The sequence below is a fragment of the Aspergillus karnatakaensis genome, assembly GCF_047715665.1.
Source record: "Aspergillus karnatakaensis strain CBS 102800 unplaced genomic scaffold BJY04scaffold_17, whole genome shotgun sequence".
Classification (NCBI taxonomy): Eukaryota; Fungi; Ascomycota; class Eurotiomycetes; order Eurotiales; family Aspergillaceae; genus Aspergillus; species Aspergillus karnatakaensis.
In genome coordinates this window covers 154416-175964 of record NW_027395729.1, presented here as the reverse complement: position 1 = coordinate 175964, position 21549 = coordinate 154416, and the positions used below count along the sequence as shown (strand labels likewise).

The 21549-nt window shown below is 52.0% G+C and overlaps 11 protein-coding genes and 1 non-coding gene across 12 annotated transcripts; 4 read left to right on the top strand and 8 right to left on the bottom strand.

Moving 5' to 3' along the window:
- Positions 1–265: 265 nt before the first annotated feature.
- On the bottom strand, positions 266–337 carry BJY04DRAFT_t61. Its single transcript has one exon. It is a non-coding gene; the product is annotated as a tRNA-Gly (tRNA).
- A 1265-nt stretch (positions 338–1602) lies between these two features.
- Positions 1603–2511, bottom strand: BJY04DRAFT_186091 (mitochondrial 54S ribosomal protein bL21m). Its single transcript, XM_073710842.1, has one exon. The coding sequence runs from the start codon at positions 2453–2455 to the stop codon at positions 1727–1729; it is 729 nt and encodes a 242-aa protein (XP_073572621.1). The 5' UTR covers positions 2456–2511; the 3' UTR covers positions 1603–1726.
- Positions 2512–2633: 122 nt separating this feature from the next.
- Positions 2634–3928, top strand: BJY04DRAFT_186088 (rRNA-processing protein NSA2). Its single transcript, XM_073710841.1, has 6 exons — positions 2634–2671; positions 2733–2743; positions 2790–3293; positions 3341–3379; positions 3433–3645; positions 3696–3928. The coding sequence occupies exons 1-6, from the start codon at positions 2669–2671 to the stop codon at positions 3709–3711; spliced, it is 786 nt and encodes a 261-aa protein (XP_073572620.1). The 5' UTR covers positions 2634–2668; the 3' UTR covers positions 3712–3928.
- A 644-nt stretch (positions 3929–4572) lies between these two features.
- On the bottom strand, positions 4573–7458 carry BJY04DRAFT_35198 (serine/threonine/tyrosine protein kinase MPS1). The gene has a single exon (XM_073720194.1). It carries the CDS (start codon positions 7360–7362, stop codon positions 4909–4911), a length of 2454 nt encoding a protein of 817 aa, XP_073572619.1. The 5' UTR covers positions 7363–7458; the 3' UTR covers positions 4573–4908.
- A 5332-nt stretch (positions 7459–12790) lies between these two features.
- BJY04DRAFT_186078 (uncharacterized protein) lies at positions 12791–13521 on the top strand. Its single transcript, XM_073710840.1, has one exon. The coding sequence runs from the start codon at positions 12846–12848 to the stop codon at positions 13131–13133; it is 288 nt and encodes a 95-aa protein (XP_073572618.1). The 5' UTR covers positions 12791–12845; the 3' UTR covers positions 13134–13521.
- Positions 13213–13616, top strand: BJY04DRAFT_35176 (uncharacterized protein). Its single transcript, XM_073720193.1, has one exon. It carries the CDS (start codon positions 13304–13306, stop codon positions 13544–13546), a length of 243 nt encoding a protein of 80 aa, XP_073572617.1. The 5' UTR covers positions 13213–13303; the 3' UTR covers positions 13547–13616.
- Positions 13617–14764: 1148 nt separating this feature from the next.
- On the bottom strand, positions 14765–15254 carry BJY04DRAFT_35153 (uncharacterized protein). Its single transcript, XM_073720192.1, has one exon. It carries the CDS (start codon positions 15084–15086, stop codon positions 14811–14813), a length of 276 nt encoding a protein of 91 aa, XP_073572616.1. The 5' UTR covers positions 15087–15254; the 3' UTR covers positions 14765–14810.
- BJY04DRAFT_186076 (uncharacterized protein) lies at positions 14765–16224 on the bottom strand. Its single transcript, XM_073710839.1, has one exon. It carries the CDS (start codon positions 15699–15701, stop codon positions 15423–15425), a length of 279 nt encoding a protein of 92 aa, XP_073572615.1. The 5' UTR covers positions 15702–16224; the 3' UTR covers positions 14765–15422.
- Positions 16225–16658: 434 nt separating this feature from the next.
- Positions 16659–17788, bottom strand: BJY04DRAFT_216895 (PWI domain-containing protein; the record flags this gene model as incomplete). The annotated part of the gene is made up of 6 exons (XM_073715879.1): positions 16659–16772; positions 16828–17087; positions 17134–17257; positions 17305–17469; positions 17534–17624; positions 17685–17788. The coding sequence occupies 6 exons, from the start codon at positions 17786–17788 to the stop codon at positions 16659–16661; spliced, it is 858 nt and encodes a 285-aa protein (XP_073572614.1).
- Positions 17789–17971: 183 nt separating this feature from the next.
- BJY04DRAFT_186072 (uncharacterized protein) lies at positions 17972–18793 on the bottom strand. The gene is made up of 2 exons (XM_073710838.1): positions 18444–18793; positions 17972–18360 (listed from the first exon to the last, which is right to left on the bottom strand). The coding sequence occupies exons 1-2, from the start codon at positions 18489–18491 to the stop codon at positions 18094–18096; spliced, it is 315 nt and encodes a 104-aa protein (XP_073572613.1). The 5' UTR covers positions 18492–18793; the 3' UTR covers positions 17972–18093.
- Positions 18794–18826: 33 nt separating this feature from the next.
- BJY04DRAFT_186071 (fumarylacetoacetate hydrolase family protein) lies at positions 18827–19852 on the top strand. Its single transcript, XM_073710837.1, has 3 exons — positions 18827–18987; positions 19040–19251; positions 19324–19852. Exons 1-3 carry the CDS (start codon positions 18929–18931, stop codon positions 19749–19751), a joined length of 699 nt encoding a protein of 232 aa, XP_073572612.1. The 5' UTR covers positions 18827–18928; the 3' UTR covers positions 19752–19852.
- BJY04DRAFT_186068 (uncharacterized protein) lies at positions 19853–21173 on the bottom strand. The gene is made up of 2 exons (XM_073710836.1): positions 20566–21173; positions 19853–20508 (listed from the first exon to the last, which is right to left on the bottom strand). Exons 1-2 carry the CDS (start codon positions 20969–20971, stop codon positions 19889–19891), a joined length of 1026 nt encoding a protein of 341 aa, XP_073572611.1. The 5' UTR covers positions 20972–21173; the 3' UTR covers positions 19853–19888.
- Between the last annotated feature and the right edge of the window lie 376 nt (positions 21174–21549).

Genomic DNA, 21549 nt, shown 5'->3' with positions numbered 1-21549 from the left:
TCCCGCAGGCGTATCTACTCAGTATTCTACACAAAAGTAGTCAATGACAATGAACCGGTGTTCATAGCATTGATTGAAATCTAATCAATGGAGTTGGTTACACAAAGCGGGTAGGACGTTTCCTTATTGGTGCGCTGGCTTACATAAGGCGGCCCGCCCGCAACCCTAACCAATCTACCGGCCCATCTCCAAACTCTAACTAGCCGCATTTCGATAGCCTCCCAAAAACTCGTCCGAATCATGTCCAACGAGGAGCAAAAACAAATGCGCCGTTCGGGAGTCGAACCCGAGTCCCTTGCTTGGAAGGCAAGGATGATAACCGCTACACTAACGGCGCGATTTCCGATGAAAGAGATTGCTCAAATTTAAACTAGAATTAAAGAAGAAAAAAATAAAAAGTTGTCGAGGAAGCAATCTCCTCCTTCGGGAATCGCGTTAGGGGTGGTAAGGGGCTTCTTTCTGGCTTGGTTAGAGGGGTTAAGCTTACTGTCTCGGTAGGTAGTTAGGAGCTTACGGGGTTAAGCTCACCGTCCTGGTAGGTGGTTAGGGCTGAGCTCACCGTCTCCGTGCTTCCTCGACAACTTTTTATTTTTTCTTCTTTAATTTTAGTTTAAATCTGAGCAATCTCCTTCATCGGAAATCGCGCCGTTAGTGTATTCTAGTCTAAAATTACTGCTCTCTGTAGATCAACACTTGCGCAGTTACTGCCACTAGCTCGTTTAGTGGGTCGGATTGGTATGTGATGATACTACGTAGGTAGAAGGGTCAACACCAGGGAGGAGTATGAGGACGGCAGCGCCGAAACAGATGAGAACGTGGTTGCTGTAACTGAGCAATATGAACACTGATCTGATACACCCTGGACAGCCTTCATCCCCGGGAACCACGTCTTTTAACCTACAACCACATTAGCACTATGCCATCTCGTGTAGAAGGATCTAAAAGTTTATGACGAAAACCATCGCCCTGACTTTCATGCCTCCAAACAAGTAGCTAGTACTGGGTGATTCACCTCCCGGCAGTGTAAACCCATTCTATCACATCGACTCATCGACGACCCCGATGTGTGTATACCATATCTTGCCCGGAAGAACAAAGATGATGAATCAAATGTTGTGAACAGCCGTGTTATTATACATCAAGCCATGTAATCTCTAAACAGCAGGCAGGTTACAGTGGGTATCTGGATATCATCTTAATCAGTATAGTCACAAGGATCCTATGAGGCTAGCCGGGCATCTTTACATCTACATCACGGGTGTACTAAGGGCAAGAGTCACAGAGCAGGCACTACCCCAGTGGTTGACATTATGGTATAAAGCATCAGACCGACCATCAGATAGGTAGTACCCTTGGCTTGCACCGAGGCGATGATCTTACTATTGGTTCAGTCTTCCCACGCCTAGTCCGCGCCAAGTGCATCGGCCTTTTCAACCATACCATGTAGCATTCTGAGATTAAGCTACGTGAGGTCGAGGTGCTGGGGGAACTCAACACACCGGATAGTCAACCCAAACCGTGAGTATAATGAGAGCATCGCCGCCACTGCCGTCACGGCGAGTTACTTACGCGGCAATATATACCCGCGCAGGTATTCTGAACCGTCGATAGCATAGTTGAAAAGAAACAATTGCCATATAGAATACAGTACAACGCACATAGCGCAAATCTAGCTATACATAGTGAGCTCAGCCACGAATATCGACACCAGAATAAGGTCCACCCTCTACTCCTCCACAACAACCGGCCCCTCCCTTTCCAACTCTTCCCTCGACTTGACCTTTACCTCCATAACCCTCAGCAGCGTGTACCGATGCTTACTCGTGATCCTCTGCACATGCCTTCTCCGCCTCTTCGTCTTCTCCTTAACCCTCAACGGCTCCGCATCAACACCCAAAACCCTAAGCCGGCACTCGAACAGCCGTTCATCAATATAAGGCTTCCCCTTCAGCGTGAAGTCGCGAGAACCGAGCAGCGACGCGCGGTTAAAGCGCAGAACATCACCCGGCTGCACCTTGGGCATAAGGAAAGGAAGACGGAGGTGGTCGCCTTCAGTCAGGAGGTAAGGGCGGTCGTGGAGGTGCGCGGTGATATAGTGTGGTTTTTGTTCTGCTAGGAGGGGGAGCGTGTCAAGGAGGGATTTCGACACGGTGAGTGGTGTGGTGAAGGTTGGAGCAATGGGTTGCTTGGATGCTGGGATGTCGGCGCGGGTTGTAGGGATTGTGTTTATGGGTGTCTTTGGCGGCGCTTGAGTTCTCGGTGTGGATGATTGAGCTCGTGGAATTGCGCTAAGCGGCTCGGGGGGGTTTGTGGTGGCTTCTGAGGATGGGGTTGAGGTTGTTGATGTTGCTTGGTGAAGGCAGGCCCGGAAGGTTGTGCTGGTGATCAGGGATGGGCGGGCGGCTTGCTCGAGAGGAAGGGCAAAGGCCCTTGCCAGAGCAGAGCGGGAGAACATTTTGGAGGAGCGGAAGTTCTGTATCTGCCTCTATGGTATGGTTGAGCTGAATTGGCTGGTCTGGAACGGAGGTGTGGCCGGGGAGAGAAATTCGTGATGGAGATAACAGGTCACGTGAGCGATTATCTTCCAAATTTTTGAACTCCGCCTTCGATCAACCCGCCATCTTCATCGTTCTGTTATCACCGAGTTTTTGTCGGATAATATTTCAATATGGTGCGTTTTTCTTGAATATGATATTGGATTCTTGTGACACTGCTAACTGATCCGAATACAGCCTCAGAACGAGTTCGTCTAACCCCACTTTACCCATCCCACCGTCTAACAATCCCAGGTATATCGAGCGCTGGACGAAGCAGCACGGAAAGCGTCTGGATCACGATGAGCGTGCCCGGAAGAAGGAAGCCCGTGAGGCCCACAAGCAGTCCAAAGATGCTCAGAACCTCCGTGGTCTGAGGGCCAAGCTGTACCAGCAGAAGCGCCATGCAGAGAAGATCCAGATGCGCAAGCGCATCAAGGCCCAGGAAGAGAAGAATGTCAAATCCTCCGCCCCCAGCGAGCCTTCTCAGACACCCCTCCCGCAATATCTGCTCGACCGTTCCCAAGCTACGAATGCAAAGGCTTTGTCGAGTGCTATCAAAGATAAGCGTGCAGAGAAGGCGGCCAAGTTTGCTGTGCCGCTGCCCAAGGTTAAGGGTATCAGTGAGGAGGAGATGTTCAAGGTTGTCAACACCGGAAAGAAGACACACAAGAAGTCGTGGAAGCGCATGATTACGAAGCCGACGTTTGTTGGAAACGACTTTACCCGGCGACCTGTGAAATATGAACGTTTCATTCGGTGAGTTGGCTGTGGACTTGCACGAGGATTTTGCTAACTGTCTTCAGTCCCATGGGTCTGCGTTACAAGAAGGCCAACGTCACACAGTATGTTTCTAGCGACTGATCTCGAGATTCTGCGATTTGCTAACCCCATTAAGCCCCGAGATGGCTGTCACTGTCCAACTTCCCATCTTGTCCGTCAAGAAGAACCCACAGAACCCGCTCTACACTCAACTCGGTGTCCTCACCAAGGGAACAATCATCGAAGTCAACGTCTCCGAACTTGGTATCGTCACGACGGGAGGAAAGGTTGCCTGGGGTAAATACGCCCAGGTCACGAACACGCCTGAGAACGATGGCTGTGTCAATGCGTACGTTTCCTTTTGACTTGGAAAAACCAGGCCGCTAACTATCATGACAGTGTCCTCCTCGTTTAATCCCTCGACGCTAAAGACATTACACGATGACTGTCTTCCTTGATACCATTTCATGTCCTAGAACTTCGATTTCCTTTCCCTGTCTACAATTCACGGATGGCGTTTGTGGCGTGCAAACTTGTCATATCAATTGATTGATTACTCTGTCCTACCTCCAAACTAAATTTCCCCTGTAAATATTTCTACACATACTGTGAAAGGAACAGCCCGAACCGTGCCCTCATCCCTGTCTCTATCCTTTCCCCAGCACCCGGCCCTCCGCGTCTTTGCTATTGCCCTTATTCCCCCTGCGGCCCCGAGGCACCCCGCACCACCCGCCCAGCGAAACCGAGAAGACTGCTCCATAGACCGAAGACGCCGTACCCAAGATAGAAAATTCCTCGCCTTGTAGAGGAGGCGATGGGCCTGTCTTGTCCATCCAGCAAGCCCCCAGGCCGCTCTAGACCAGATCTCCAGTATCCCCGATAGCTAGCTCTAGGGGCAGCGTAGTAATTAACAAGGTAGCTGTGCCTATGGTACAAATGGAATTGAGTTGCTAAGGGCAGAAAGAATGTCCATGTAAGCTCGACCTCTGGCGCCCTTTGCCAGGGTTTCATATAGCATAGCATCGCATGGTATAGAATAGAGTGGTAGACCTAAGACTTAAGTAGGTCATGGCACGACATCCGTCTCGACAGACTCGTTTCAGGTGGTTTTGCTGGTTGATTTTGTGCAAGTGTGAAGTTCCTATGCTGGTGGCTTAGCTCGCTTTTTTGCTTTTGGGTACGGCTATGGATGGGTACAGGATTTTATGTGATGGGCGAGACAGGAGGTGAGAGGAATGATAATACGAAGTGAGAGATCGAGGACTTTATTTCAACAGGGGCTTCAACTCATTCAAAAAATATGCACAGTCATGCAAGATAGCCAAGAGGCATCAATTCTTCAGTACGGAGTACAGATATGTACACGGACAAGTCATTAAGTATATCCAAGGCAATATAACCACAAACTCCACGCTACGCTGACAGCATGGTAAAGCTGTATGCAAGCCAACACCAACAAACACCGACTCTGGTCAAGAGTAAGAAGGCAAAAGAAGTAGACACCCAGAATCAAGATAGACAACCAAGAATGTCATACAAAAGAAAAGTCATAGTCAAGTCAAGTCAAGTCAAGTCGTGGTAAGCCAAAACAAAGGAGATGTTATAGACAGTATTATGGATTCTCGTCCAGAGCGGCTTTCATTTTTGCAAAAAAGCCGGCGGGCCAGCCAGCTAGTTCTTCGTCGGTAGGAGCGCCGCGGGCACGGCAGTGGGTGACCACGTTGAGCAGGATTCTGCCTAGCATGTCCTGTGTGATGGGAACAGTGCCTTCAAGTTGCGTGTCGGGATATAGGAATGGATCTTGCTGGCTAAGAAGCTCAGCGACTGTTGGCCGGAGTGTTTGGTCTCGTTGCAGACATTGCTTCAGTGTGCGAATGAGTCCTGGGGGTATCTGGACGCCGCCGACGCCGAAAGCTGGAAAGTCGATCTTGACCTTTGGATTTGGAATGGCCAGGATGCGCTCGTAGTATTTGGCAATTTTGGCAAAAGGAGGTTGTCCGTAAACCATCTTGTAAAGAATACACCCAAGACTCCATACATCACTGGGCTTACCGAGCTTCATAACCTTTCCAACACTTGCTGGCAACCCAAGCGATGCATTCGAGTCGACTAGCGCTTCTGGAGACATGTAGTTTGGTGTTCCAACCTGTTGTTCGCGGTGTACGTTGACAGTGTGGTCTTGGATGGCATTGGCGATCCCAAAATCAATCAGCTTCAGCCGACCTTGAACAAGAAGGAAGTTTGCGGGTTTCAGATCGGAGTGGACAATGTTGTGCTCGTGGACTGCCTGAACACATTCCAGCATTTCCTTCCAGTAGAATCGGGTAAAGTTGATGTCAAAGGTGGCATCCTCTGCGTTCAGCTTGTACGTCAGAATCTTCTCCAAGTCCGACTCGCCAATTTCCATAAGCACGCTGAGCGTATGCTTGTCCGAGTTCAACTCCCAGTCAAACAAACGCACAACACGGTCGATATTGTCCAACTTCTTCAGCAAGTCAATCTCTCCCTTGTATCCAGCCAGCGTAGTGGGGTCAATATCCTCCAGGTTCACTCTCTTCAGAGCAAAGATTTTGTAGTTCTCAGCCATAACTCGGTAGACGATAGAACTACCCCCACGACCTATGCGATCTAGACGTGTAAATGGCTTGTGATTGATCGACACTTGGCTTCGTTTCTTGCGGGATTGAGATGCGGTAGCTGCTCCTCCTGTTGCCGTCGCCGTTTCCAGGACCGACATTTTAGGAGGAGGGGGCGCAGGTCGGTGTGGAGTGTTGTTGCTGCGGGTAGTGAGGACTTTTCTAGGTGAGGTTGCTGGCTCTGGTTCCTTCTTCTCGTCACTATAGACGACCGCGAGCTTCTCTGGCTTGTCGAGAAAGTTGAATCCCTGTGATTTGACGCGCTTAAAGGTTGGTGGAGGCTCATTCTCTTGATCACGGGAGGACGGCAAGACTGGGGGAGGAGGTACTTTGAAGACAGGCTCTTTCGAGCTGGAAGGTTTGGACGATACATCGGAAGATGACCCCGGTGTTGATTTGGGATGTGATGCATACGATTTGGGTGAGGATGATCTGCTGAACGGTCCATCACCGGAAGTTGCCCGGTAATCTGTGCTTTTCTGCGGTGGACTTGGGTCGGCCCATTGTACTTTCGGAGATGATGCTCTTGTGCTTTTGTAGTTGTAGTCGTCCGCCTCAGCTTCCTTGTTATCGGAAAGGTAGTTGGGTGATTCGTTCTCCTCACTCTGGCGACGCAACACCCCACGTCTGGCGGGCCCGTTGAGAAATGTCCCTGTCAGCCTGCCGACTCTCTTCACGCGCAACGAGCTCTGCACACCAATATCCTCTGGGTTGCGCGTCCGAAGGACAGATGACGTAACAGGCGGAGCGTACTCTTCATAGCTGTTCTTTCTTTCGTCCTCAATGCGATCAGCACTTCCTTGCTCGGCCAAAGGACTCCTGCTGGTAGAGCGCCTCGCGGATGGTGATATTGAGGCGGGAGATCGCGTGTGACTGCGCGATGCATTGATCCGAACACTGCGCGTCCGCGGAGCGGGTGTGATGAAGTCATTGGAGTAGCTCTTAACCTCCGCCTCAGCACTCTCGCCGTTCGAAAGAAGTGACCCCTCTCTCCGTGTTCTCGAGGCGCTCCCTAGAGCAGATCCTAGCCGGACCACGCGCGGAGCAGGGCTCCCGTTCGATTGATCCAGTGGGGAAGAGGTCCGTGATCGCCGGTCCTGGCTAGATGCGGCGGAGCCAAGGCGCACACTCTGGTGGCTGCTGGCACTCCTGTTTCTCAGACGCGGCGAGGAATCCGCATCTTCGTCGAGAAGGGCCTTGACAGACGCGCTGAACTTCGGTTCCGGTACCTCGTCGTCGGAGCTGTCGCCGGCAGAAAACTGCCTAGAGATCAATGCCGCACTACCCCGGAGGGCGATAGGGTTCTGTATTTCGGGAGAGGTGCGCCTCAAGCCGGTGCGGGAGATCGAGGCGCGGGACATCTGACGGTATTGTTGTTGATGGAGGGCTGTCGCATGGGCGGTGGAGAGGGAATTCGGAGAGGCCATCATCGGAAGTCATAGGTGGTGCGGCCTAACGCGTCCCAATGCATCCGTCGGACCCTCGGTGGTCGCACCTGCGTTGTTGTTGCGCTGCTGTTGTTGTATTATTATTGTTAGTGGGTGACTTGACGTGGATGTCGTCGAATCAACAAATTGGGCGGCTGGTCCTTGGCATTCCGCACGTGACTGGTTGCTAGGCGACGGCGCATTGTCAACAAAGACGGAGGCTTCGGCTCTCAACAGGTCATAAATGCTACGAAATACAGTACAGATGCCGTCGGGCCATATCGTAGAATTTACGAGGGGCAGCGGTGTAGGAGCTGCAGCTGACCGACAGCCTTGCATTGTTGAACAGGTTCGACTTCTTGGACGCACGGGGTAACTCGACCGCGAGGTCGGGAACAAATATTTCATAATTCGTTCTTTACCTGTGTGGCTGCTGTGGCATCACTGGCATAAGATCGAATGTAGCGTCGCTGCCTAAATGACAGAACACAACCACAATAGCGGCGTTTCCTCTTTCTGTGGCCAGAGAGACTAGACCGAGGCACGAGTACGATTACGAAAAGTCGAACACTGAGCTAGCATGAGTCGACAGAAGAGACTTCCATGTTCTCTGTTCAACTGTTGCCTTTCTTTCGGAACGGATGTTCAATAGACTGTGTGTGGGGTGTTCGGGGGATATGCAAGATTCGAGCGTCTCTCCGTGCTGTGGAGACTTCACAACGCGATGTTCTTGAAGATATCGACTCATCGAGCACTGAAGAAGTCTGCGACTCGTTAGAGACTCTAGATGGAATCTGCTGTTATGTCAAATCATTCGTGAATTCTCAATTAATGTGGTAGCGAGGCAGCGAGAACGCCCCTTTTCCTGTTCCTGAAGGCCAAGGCTAGGCTGGAGGATTCAACGCCTCCCCCGGCTTCCAGGCACAGTGCAGCCCCTGTCCCTGCTGCGCCCGTATTGGATGCTTGTCTTTGATCAGGCTGATGGTATGCAAGGTGCAATGTGCACTGTTTCCATAGCCCAGCGGTCCGGGCAGTAATCATGCACCAAATTTCCCCGGAAACTCGCATCTGCAAATCCGACGGAGATGTTCGACTCTTGACTCCTGAGTCGGTTCATTCACGATCTCCGATCCGTCACAAATATTGAGTCTCGACTCAGAAAAGCTGGAACAGGCATAGTGTTCACCAGAAGACTAAGAATTCGATAGACAAAGAGAGCGGATCACATGGTCTGCGGCAGCGAATTGCCGAACTTGAATCTTCTCCTTCAGCCTGCTTGACCCGCTCGCCGCTTCTGCAGTCCAAGCAGGTCTCTTTCGCCAATGGCTAATTTATGATGTGGCTCCATCACAAGGGCTTTTGTTTTGGTTCGGTAAGTGCAAAATAAGTCGGCTGCTTGGCTTCCGGGCGCTGTAGAAGTTGGCTTCCTGCGTGTTAACAGCTTGACAAGCAAGCTGCTGACATCAACAACAAGATCAGATCAACTCACTTGCATCTTGATGCTATTTTTGTTTCCTGTGACGACTAGTCGCGCGATCGAGCGGGCAACATCGTGAAACGACCCATCTATGATCCTGAGAACCCCCATCTTTATGAGGCCCCAAGCTTAAGTCAGTGGGTCAGGCCAGGAACCAAGGGACTGTGTCGAACCAAGGGTTTCATCTTCTTCTCCGGTGCCTGGTTCAGGAACATGTTTGGCAACGATCGCTCAAAAAAGCTCATGGGTCATGGACAAACTTCGGATCGCAGCTCCAAGCTAGACTTTGACTTCAAACAGCCGGCTGTCAGAGATTTTGCTTCTTCTCCGTCTGACTCCGTGAACAGGTTCATTGGCTCTTCACCTCATTCTGAGGCAAACCAGGGGTCAGCTAGCAGAGTCAGCAAGTTTGAACTATGAAAGGACCCGCTAGCATCGCTAAAATGGCCAAGGTTCAGCCTGCTTTCTTCTCTTCATGATTAGCTCATCCCTCCGAGAGCTCCGTCGCCCGGACCATCTGCCAAATCTGTCGATTTGGCGTGCCTCTAAGCACACTACTGCGTTGCTGTGACTTCATGAAGGAAGCTTTTTCCCGCAGTGATGCAGTATTGCAGATTCGGATGGAGACCGGTCGAGCTGGACCTTTTGATCTGCTTAGTTGTGTCTTTGGTTAGGGTTGTCAGTTGTCACAATGTCAACTTGTCAAGTCCAATTAACCCCGCTCACCTGTTGGGAAACCGCGCACACGTCGATTGCGAATACTACGGGGTACAACCGTACAGTCGAATTCAATGGCCTTAGAAAACACTGGTACGAACATTGTCTGTTGAAATACTTGTAGACCGTCGTGCGGGATCAAGCTGCACGTCTACCGGCAGTGGAAAGTTTCAGGTTCCCGGAGAACCATTCTCAACAACCGATGTGATGGCTCCGCTAACTAGAAACAAGAGGCTGAACTCTCTTCTGTTCACGACTCGCAAGTGCTGAAATAGGACCAAGCACGGATGCATGCGGGCATGGTCTTTGTCTCGACTTTCGAATCTTCGTGCTACATGCCAGATTTGGATTTGCAAACCGATTGCCGATTGGTTTACCACCAGAACAGCGACTGAGGCTCCATTGGCTGGCTTTATGCAGGAACAAATTCAGCTGCGGACCATAACCAGTGACACAAAACTCGTTGGCAGACATCCGTCATACCCCTCCTCCTATCCCCTTTCTCAATTCTGGACTTTATCTTAGAGTCTGGGCTGGGCGTTACCCCAACTAAGATCCTTGTGGAAGGAGGTTGTACGGGGTAGACTTCCTGAGCTACCGCAGCTCGCTAGATCAACGCCGTCAAGACTCAAAAGACCTAACTATTCGGAGTAAGAGTCTTTCCCACCACCAGATACTAGTCAGTGCTATGTGGGTAACAAATCCACAGAGCATGAAACTGATCCTTTTCTTATTTGGCGAACCCCGTGGCCTGAAATAGCACTTAGACTGTGTTTGTATCCACACCCCAACGGTAGCGTCGACTGAGTTTCCGCGGTCCGAACGACGGTCCACTTGGCAAGGACTGTGAAGATCCTGGAAGATGGACAGGAGCCAACTTTCTTGCCCCCTGTGGGCTGACGGACGGACGCTCAGGGGAGGTATATAATCCTGTGAGCTGCGCACCCTCAATTCCTCCAACCAGCAAGTCTTTGTCTGTCGTTTCTCTGGCCCCGTGCCTGTCACTCTTTTTTTTTATACACAACAGTCGTTTATTCAACAGTCTATCGTTAATTCGTTTGATACGTCATTCGCTCTTCTATTCTTCCCCGCGAATAATTGTGGTTCTAAACCCTTTATTGTTATACTGACGCTACCATGCGTTCCAGCCTTCTTTTGCTTGCCGGTCTGGCAGCCTCAACCCTCGCCCGCCCTACTGCCAGTGCCAACAACGAGATCGATGCCCGTACTTTCGGTCTCGTCGGTGGCCTCATCGAAACTGTGAAGGACCTCCTTCACGGCACAAGCCCAGTCAACATCCTCGGTGGCATCAGCGCCGAGGCTGCTGCAGCCCTTGGTGGTAGTGCTCTTGGTTGCAAGGCTGGTTCCGTCGACCTCGAGTACCGCAAGGCGCTTGCTCTCTGGCTCAAGTCCGAGGCCGCTCTCCACATTGATGTTGCCCTCAGGAAGGCTCTGTTGGCCTGGGCTGAGGTTGACGTTTCCCTCGGCGTTGATGTCGACCTCGAGATCGACCTCTCCCTCCGTGCTCAGCTCTCCTTCTTCATCCCCGCCTGCGCCCACATCGCTGCCAAGGGTGACCTCTATGTCAGCCTCGACGGTGTCTTCTCCCTCGCTGCCGACGTCCTCGGTGTCCTCAGCGCCAGTGCTCAGGCTACCCTCGAGGCCGCCATTGGCCTCCTCGTCGACATTGACTGGAAGGTCAAGGCCGGTCTCGAGTTCATCGCTGCCGGTGGTATCGTTGCCGACCTCGACATTGAGATCATCAGTGCCCTGAAGATCTGGCTCAACAGCAAGGAGTGCTCCCTGTCTCTTGAGCTCAAGAAGACCATTCTAATCTGGATCGAGGGTAAGATTGGTGGTGATGTTATTGAGCTTCCTAAGCTCCCTGTCGGTGGTGTTACTACCATCTCCATTGGTAAATCTCTTGAGGTTCTCGTTGAGGCCTCCGGTGCCCTCGTTGCCAGCGCCCAGGCTGCCCTCGGTGTCTTCCTTGAGACCGACCTCGGCCTTGAGATTGACATTGAAATCAAGAAGCTCCTCACTCTCTGTGCCAAGGGTGGCCTCGCCCTCGACCTCTCATACGAGAAGCGCGTCGAGCTCCAGCTCTGGCTCGCCAGCTCCAAGTGCAGCCTCACTGCTGAACTCAAGTCCCTCCTCGTCTTTTGGCTCTCCTTCGGTGTCTCTTCTGGCGCCGAAGTGTCACTCGACCTGTCCAACAACCTGCTTGCTGATCTCACTGGCTTCATCACCGGTACCGTTGACGCTCTGCTCGGTGGCCACCTCAAGGGTCTGCTTTCCTTCCTCTTCTCCGGCAAGGGTGTTCTCTCCATCTCCATTGAGGCTCGTGCCCAGCTCGCTGCTCTCATCGGCGGTGGCCTCGGCTTTGAGATCGACATTTCCATCCAGAAGATCATCATCGGCTGGCTCGGCGGCTGCCACGAGTGCTGCGGCGGCTCTCCTACTTTCACTCCTGGCCTCCCCACCAGCACCCCTCTCATTCCTACCGGCAAGCCCACCACTACTCCTGGCCTTCCTACTGTCACCGAGACCCCTGCCGTCCCTACCAACACCCACACTGAGACCGAGACCATTCCTGGACCTACTGGCTCAAGCCCCGTTGAGTCCGAGACTCCTTGCGAGACTGATGTCACCGAGACTACCATCTCTAGCACCATCTCTCACCCTGGCCAGACCTCCCCTGCCGTTCCTACTGGCTCCCACCCCGTTGAGTCCGAGACTCCCTGTGAGACTGACGTGACTGAGACTACCATCTCTAGCACTATCTCTCACCCTGGCCAGACCTCTCCTGCTGTCCCTACCGGAACCGTGACCGAGACCAACCCCGGGTCCCACCCCGTCGAGTCCGAGACTCCCTGCGAGACTGACGTGACTGAGACCACCATCTCTAGCACTATCTCTCACCCTGGCCAGACTACTCCTGCTGTCCCTACCGGCTCAAGCCCTGTTGAGTCCGAGACCCCCTGTGAGACCGATGTCACCGAGACCACCATCTCCAGCACCATCTCTCACCCTGGCCAGACTGGTACCGACTCTCCCAAGCCTCCCACTGAGACTGGATCCGACTCTCCTAAGCCCCCCACCGAGACTGGTGCCGAGCCCAGCGAGACCCCTTGCGAGACTGACGTGATCGAGACCACCATCTCCAGCACCATCTCTCACCCTGGACAGACCGGCACTGACTCACCTAAGCCTCCTACCGAGACTGGCTCCGACTCCCCCAAGCCTCCCACCGAGACTGGTGCCGAGCCCAGCGAGACTCCTTGTGAGACTGATGTCATTGAGACCACCATCTCCAGCACCATCTCCCACCCCGGTGAGACCGGCTCTGACTCCCCCAAGCCTCCCACCGAGACTGGATCCGAGTCCGACTCCCCCAAGCCCCCCACCGAGACCACCCCCGGTGTTCCCACTGGCGTCCAGCCTACCGACTCCGCCTCGATCACCCAGCCTCCCGTCCCAACTGCCACCTCCACCGGCAAGAAGACCAAGACCGTCACCGTCACCGAGACTGTCGGCGTCGAGTACTGCCCTCCCGAGCTCTACTAAGCTCACCACCTAACGAGACGATCGCAATGGCACCACTTGCTACGGAGCCCTCACCGGCCTAATTCCTAATCGCTAATCTCTTCACGGCACCGATCGAAGCAAGCCAGACTGCGCAACGCAAAGGCGGAAAATAGATTACATCACCAACAACAACAAAGCTTGCCTCCGATTTTACCTGTACTTATGCTGCTGACAGACTTCTTTACTCTTTACTTCAATGTTCTTGATATCCCCCTTAATGGAGTACATTCCTTAATGTTATGTTATTTGGCAGGATTTATATGCTCCCTGTCACAGCTCAGCTCAGCTCCAGCTACCATGTATATGTATACAGATTACAGCGTCACGATGTTCATACTTTTATTCTGGTTCATAAATAATCGAAGCGAATTCATTATTCATTTCTTTCCCGAAGTCCAAATCTAAGACATGATCAACACGCCCCTCACCACAGTGGATCTAGCACGAAGGAAATCCGAAAAGCAAACCCCAACGTCAACGTCAATCGCGTGGAAGCCATCCAATCACGCCGCAACATCAAGTGCTTCTTCCCCGCTGCCCCTGACTAAATCCGACCAAATTCTGACCGCCGAAGCGAAGACTTGGGAAGTGATTGCGATCGGCCGTCTATTGCGCCTTTGATTCTGGGGACGGGCACGAAGGATTTTGGGCAGCTGTCAGACTCACTTGGACTTCTAAGAGTAAGTTCTGGGTCTAATCTGGGCCGGGTCTGACAGTCTGACTGACGAGGACGCGTTGCTGTGGAGTGGTGATACAATGACAGACAGGTTTTTTATTTTATTTTCTGGGTTTATGGGGTTTGTCTCACTTGCATCAGCATGGTTGATTGAAATTTGATTGAGTTTTCTTGGAATCACTGCATTGCGATTGACATTACAATGGAGATGGGTGCGTACCAGGGCCCTGAGTAGTGGGTTGATGATGCAGCGGGGAGGAAGGATGGATGGATGTCTTACTTATGCCGAAATTATGAGCGAGATGCCGACCCGGGGTGTAAGAAATTAAGAATGTGCATGATGATGCCATGGTGTCTGGAGCCGATCTGTCGATGCTCAACGGGGTGGGGTTGCCATTGAGAATCGTCATCTCGTTTTTTCTCGAGGTCAACTGGTGTCCGTGGCTCTGGGTCCGAAGGTTGTAGTTGGACTGTTGGACTATGAATGGATGATGAGGGTAAGGTGAGGAGAATCCAGGAACATTAAACCCCAGGTTACCATTGGACTGTCATATCGAACCCCTCATTCTAAAGGTATACGCAATAAAGTTGCACAAATACAATATACCAAGATCTCAGCCACCAATCTCCCAATTTTTGAGTATTTAGTTTTCCTTTTACCCCTGGTTGAACCCGAAGCCGAACCCCAACATGCGGACTTCCAGACTGCGGAGAAGAGGAGTAAAAACACTATTGAAGAAAGCTGCTATTATTATCCCAATTAATCTATTTTATATTACTTCTTCTTTCCTTCGCCCGTGGCGTCCCTGCTTGTTCCTGGATCCTGGATCCTGGGTTCTTGGCTATGGTGGTCTGAGGTGGCTCCTGGACAAGTACGGGGTAATTAATTATTCAAGAGTAGAGTGGGAAGTGAGGTTATAGATGGGCTAGTTTAGACTTTTATTTGAGATCTATACACCCGTACATCGGGTGAGTGTATGTTCGAATATGATATCAAGATCCGAATACTGTACCTATAGTGAAGTGCTCTGCAGCTGTAAATAGGATGCAGGGCTTTGTTTGATTGTATTCGCCAGGTAAAATAAGCATGCTCCAGCTGTATTGTGAAATGCTCAAATGGCATGGATGGAATGGGTGTTGCATACTCCGTACTCTTGACCAACTCCTCGAAGAGAAGAGCTGCAGAGCAATGCATACCGTGCTCAAGAGGCCGAAAAGACCCGGAGTACAGCACCGCTGCAAGTCCAACAGAGAGATGGAATGGAGCATCTGCGTGTATTATACTTAAGACGCCAGTGCAATACTTGTGATGAGTCTGAGTTTGACGGCTGAAGTTATTGAGACAAGTATGTGAAGAGAATATTCAACAGCGGATCGCATACTGAACTCTCCTAGTCCGGAATTCCTCTTTCATCCTTTCATTTCTGACAACAGGTTGGAGAAGAGCGTGACACACTACCTGGCTCAGAGAAACGGGTGCAGAAAGCCCCCGCAAAAGTCAGAGGTAGCCACACATCCGGACTGTGTCATCAAGGCGTGGTATATGAAAGCCATAGAGGGCGAAGGTCAAACAGCCCTAGTAGCTATAGAACCTGCCGCGACGCCTTATACGGTGGACTGATAGTTCCAGTTCATAACTAGGGCATGAGCTATCGGGTGTGGACACTCATGCGGCATAAGCCATATGAAGGACACATGCCAGGTTGTTTGGACTATACTTTCCACTAATGCTTGAGGCCATGCGTCGATCCGCCAATTGCCCATGGGAGCTCTGTCTAATCCTGTCATGAACAGCATATACTTCGGACGCCAGAGTAGCCGTATACGAACGGCCCGCTGTGGCTGTGGCCTGTACGATCCATCGGCAAGTGGATATCCATGCATGGAACAAGGGGCCGAAATGAGGCCGTGTTTCGTATCGACGGAGCGTCTGATTGGAGAGGATGAGAGGTCGAAAAACTGAATTCCAACCGATATACGAAGTACGGGGTACGTATACGATGCAGGGCTAGGGCTGAGGAAGGAGCCGAAGACGAGGTGGACCGTCTGGAGATTTGAAATTACGGAGCATCGGGAGTTACTGAAGGCCAAGGAATATAAAATGGTATTGCAGCGGGACGCTCGTCTTATTAAGTGTAATGGAGGCTTCGTTATGTTCTTGAGATAGACATCGTGCACTTTAGTGCTCACCTCGGAGACTTTGAGTTGCTACCTACCTTGTCCCTTGGAGCGGCACGGCGCATGGCAACTAGTCTCTCACGGAGGAGTTTCTCGCGTAGCTCGGTACTGGAGATGCGTGTATACGGTTTTGGTCTGCTGTGCTGTACAACTGTTAGTCTGGAGCCAAGTTTATTCCACTTTCACAACGGATACATGTTGGGTACCTTATATTATTGAAATCATTCACCCACCTCTGTAGCAGGGTTCTCGGTTGCAGATTCAGGAGGCGGCGATCGCTTTGTATTCTCGTCTTGATCAGCCATTTTTTGTCGCTTCTCAGTAGGAACGGATACGGAAGAGGTGTTGCGCCGTCTTCTGGCGGCAGGAGCATATCTCTGAATAGAGCGACGCCGCTTCTTGTCTCTTGGATGACTGCGGCTGCGGCTGCGGGAATCGCGACGCCGTGGACTGACACTCCTGCTTGGAGATCGGCCTCTACTCCGGCTACGGCTGCGGCTCTCACTTCTGAATGAACGACGGCGCCTGCGGTCCCCGCCACGTTCCCTGCTGCGGCTCAAACGGCGATCGTCACGGGTTCTGGGGCCTTTTGCAACATTAGCCGTTGAATCTTTTCTGTCATCTTTCGAGTAAGGCGATGATTTCCGCCGGCCCTGCTTCCTGTCAGGGCTGCGTGATGGAGAACGGGTCTTTGAAGCAGACGACCTCCTCCTGTGTCGGTTTCTGGGTGGGGAGCCGGATGGACTGGAAGAATAGGATCTTTGCTTTCGGTCTCTTCTGGGAGAACGTGAGCGTGATGAAGCATTGCGGGAAATGGATCTTGCGCGATCACCGTAATCAGGACTGCGTCTCCTCTGCCTCCGGCGATCTCCTCGGTCTGGCGAGACGGAGCCGCTAACGGACCGCCGGCGTCGGTTATTTCGGTCATTGCGTTGCCTGCGTGGTGGTGAACGAGAACGTGATGCAGATTGCGAGCGTGAGCGTGAGCGATCAGGCGACCTAGAAGGCCGACGGCCTCTGCGAGGACCGGAGGGAACATACGAATCGAACTCTCGCCTGGAAGGCTGAGGGAAGCGTTCACGGCTGCGCCGCCTGGGTGGTGAGCGACGCCGTTCAAAGTCCCGACCTCCAAAACCACCGCGTCGTCCTCCGCGGCCTCTGTCGGAGCGTTCCCGGCGTCTTATCTCCTCAATTTCTCGTTCTCGCGCGCGCTCCTGCTCTTGTTTCTTGCGGGCCTCCTCTGCAGCCTTTTCCGCTTCAATCTGGAAGAGTCAGCAGGTGCAGCCACCATCTAGAAAGCCTGACCAACCTTCTCTTGAATAAGCTCCAGCTTCTTGGCTTCTAGAAGCTCCTTCGGCACTCCTTGCGGGTTCTCTTGCGCGCTCAAACATAGGGACCATAATTCCTTGCAAAACTTGGCAGTATCTTTGTCCAAAAATCCGGTGAGCTGAATTTGTAGCGATTTAACATCGGGCTATTCCGTTCGGGTATCGATTAGCAGTTATCGCAAACATTGGCCTCAAGTTGACTCGACATACATAGCGCGACCCCTCTAGTAAATTGAAGCAAAGCTCAATGACAACATCATCTTCATTGCCCAGAATCTCAGAGATCTTTCCTGCAATCCATCTGTAAAGATAACCAAGTTAGCAATCGCACATCTGAATCAAGGTCGCCGAGGCTGCTCACTTTTTCATCACCTCAATGTTCACTTTGGTCATGTCCACTTTTTGACTGAATTCCGGAGGGAATTTAGTCTGCCGGAGCAGTTTCGCGTCCACCCGAGTTGCCATTCTTTTGATGAAAGCTTGTATGTTGTGTTTCAGGGCTGAAAGTCGTGAAGGCGTGACTCGAGATTCGAGAAGCTTGTGACGATTTGCATTTTTGGTCTTTGTCGCTATCTGGATCGGAGCCCGGTCGGACCGAGTGTACGGAGACCCGTGAGCCTCATGCCTGCCTAATTAGGATGTCATACTCTCTGTGGACTCTTATATTGTTTGGGATATGGTTCATAGAGCTCATAATCTCGTAACTATACTACATAAACTGTGACACCTAATAGATGCTATTGTGCAACTGGGCATGGTACAGACCACCATCAGTTTGACGAAGACCCCGCCAATTCTCGCAGCACCCGATTCACTTCCTCCCTCCCACGGCGCAGCTGTTCATCAACTCTGCCATCCTTATGGATAGCCTTCATCTCATAGTGCAGCTCGACGAGCTCCGACGCAAGACGGAGATTGTCATTCACCGCCTCGCTCTTTGCAGGCGCTGGCGTTGACTCTTTGGCGGATTGCGCTATCGTGTCTGATGGAGGAAGTCTCTCGTTGACAGTGACGAGGTTGAGGGCATCATTGTATTCCTGCTCAGCATCAGTAGGTGCTAGGTTGTCTATACAGCTGGCGTAGGGTTGGTATGTGGTAGGGCTAGGACGAAGGAACATACGCAGGCGCGCAAGGACGTCAAGTCCGATAGGACCTCTGCTACTTTCATGGTGCTTGAAATCTGCTCTAGGGCCTGCTTCTCTCAGTTGGAGTAAAGATGCACCCGCATTAGATTCTCCACAGAACCACGGATAAAGATCCGGTTGTGATGGACGACTGGTGATGCGATAGCGGCACAAAGAGCCTTGCGGGAGAGATTGCTGTAATTTGCAGTCAGAGAGGTCTCTGGTCAAGTGTGCTTTGGTATAAACAGCTAGATTAAGAACAACCAGCATGCAATGCAATGCTTAAATTCCTTTGAAGATAGTTGGAGAATTAGAGTTGGAGTCTGGAGAAGAGCAGCAACTCCGAAAGTCGGAAGACCCGAGCTCCCCACAATCCTCGGCCAGACTTCCGCCGCTTTATCGGCTGCAACAGCGACCTCTATAACTACTGGTTTCTCCCCTCAATTACTCATTGTCACCCTCTCATACAACCCCCAGCACAATGGCAGCTTCAATAAGGGCAAACTGCCGAAAAGTCATCTGCATTGGCCGGAACTACGCGTGCGCATTCACCTCCCCTATCTCCAAACCTCACTAACTTCTGGAATTCCAGCGACCACATCACAGAACTTAACAACACAAAGCCAAAGCAGCCCTTCTTCTTTCTGAAGCCCTCGTCCTCAATCCTCGTCCCCGGCGAAGGTCCCGTCCTCCGCCCCCAAGGCACAAAGCTACACTATGAGGTGGAACTCGGTCTGGTAATGGGCAAGCAGGTCCGCGACCTGGATCCAAACGACCACAAGGGCGCGTTGGATGCGATTCACAGTGAGTCGATCCACCACACAGACACCGTCAGCTAGATCACGACTAACGAATTCTGCGTTTGTCTGTATCTAGGCTACCTCCTTACAATTGACATGACGGCCCGCAACGTGCAGGACGAAGCAAAGAAGAAGGGTCTTCCCTGGACAATCGCCAAGGGCTTTGATACTTTTCTACCCGTCTCGCAGGAGATTCTCAAGTCGCAGATCCCGGACCCGCATAATGCGTTCTTGCGGTTGAGTGTTGGGTCGCAGGCGCGCCAGGCGGATTCGACGGGGTTGATGCTGTACCGGATCCCTAGGTTGCTGGCGGAGATCTCGCGCGTGATGACGCTGGAGAAGGGAGATTTGGTGTTGACGGGGACGCCGAAGGGTGTGGGGGAGGTCAAGTCTGGTGATGTGATGAGGGCGTCGATTGAGGTTGATGGAAAGGAGATTGAGCAGGGGAGGATTGAGGTTGAGGTTAAGGATCGGGAGGGACGGTATGTGTATGGAGAGACCTAGATGGATGTGGAGAGACTTTGATAGAGTGTATATAAACCAAACAAAGCAGATAAATGAACCGCTACAAACACCGTGCGCCATGGGTCTATCAGAAATACGCCATGGGTCTATCAGAAATAATCTATGGATGCATGCGATTATCGCGCAACGAAAACAACATCCTCGTCGTCTAGAGGGACGATGGCTAGCGATCTTCTCTTCCGCTTCGCATCTTTCTTCTTTGTTCCGGACTTCCCTGACGTGTTGTCCCTTGCTATCTCATCCACGGACTCCTGCTTCCTGACACCCTCGGCCGCTATGATATTCTCCACGGCGATTCTCATGGCGTCCCAGGCTAGATTCGGCGATGAATATAGCACTTCTGGCACATCTCTCTCCAAACGCTGTGCTATCTGCCTATCGTTCAACCCGGTTATGAAAGCAGAAACCCAAGGCTTGTCGGATGTGCCTGCGCGGCGTGAACGGAGGTCAATAGCTAAGGAGAGGTACGCTTGAAGAGTGCGCCCTTCCTGCTGCAGCTTCACGAGATCCTCTTTGGCTTCGGCTGAAACTCGCCGGGATTGCCTGTTACTGGGGGTTCTGCTCGAGTATGACCCATCGAGGTCACTCAGAGAGCCCAATGTCGTATCGGTAGCAGTCCGCTGTGTGGATCCTCTATTTGACCTGCGCGATGTTGGAGTGGGCATTGAGTTTGGGATGCGCGTTTCCTGGTCCTGGTCTTCATCTGATCCCTCTCTAGAACGGCGTCGTTTATGTCCTTCTCGTTATGTTAGCATATATTTTCTTGTTAGGCATATCCGGATGCATGACATACCTCTCGGTATACGACCCCCAGCATCTGCAGCGGCATTCCTCTCGTCTGACTCCCTCGACGCAGCCAGCACCCTCTCCGACGCCTGTTCAAGCTTATTAAAAGAATCCCTGAACTTGGTATTCTCAGAATGTAAAGCGTCAGTCTTCTCTCTCAGCATTTGATTTTCCTTCTCCAGCGCATCAACCTTCTCAATCAACGTCTTCATCTCCGTATCCTGGGTCTCAACCTTTCCTGACAAATCTTTAAATCCCGCATTCTGCGTCTTGACCCTCCCCGACAACTCATTGATCTCTTTCTTTTGACCCCCAATCTTCTCATCCAGCACGTCATTTGCGCTCGCAATCCTATCGAGGAGTTCAGCCTGGGTCTTGGACAGATCCCAATGAGTCGCATTCTTCTTCTCCATGTTCGAGTTGGCCTTCTCCACCCCCTTGACTTTCTCCAGGATACCCTGAACCTTTGCATTTGAAACCTCTTCAAGGTCCTTGATTCTCTTCTCAAATGCCACCCGCTCGGCCTTCCCCCGCTCCTCCAGACCCTTAAGCGACCCCGCAAGTCTCCGAACCTGCTCACTTTCCTTCTCCGTCGCACCCCCCCTCTGGGCCTGCTCCGCCCGCTCCGCCCGCTCCGCCCGCTCCTCAACAGCCCTAATCCTCGCCCTCAACTGCTCAATTTCCTCCGATTGCTGGGCAGTGATAGCCGTAGTTGCATACCCATCTCCATCTCCACTCTTCAACACAACCGGTTCAACCTCCCTCTCGTCTTCAAGATCCGTGATCCTCGTCGTCAAGATCCCAATACTCTCATGCAGCGTCGCGATACTCTTATTCGCGGTCGCAAGAATCGCCTGTAAACTATCCATCTGGTTTGCAGTCTGGATATTCTCACGCCGGAGTTCATGCGCCCAGAGGATGTTTGTGGCGTTAGGGTCCCAGGAGCGTTTTCCCGAGGTGGTGGTGGGATTAAAATTGGAGTTTGAACCTG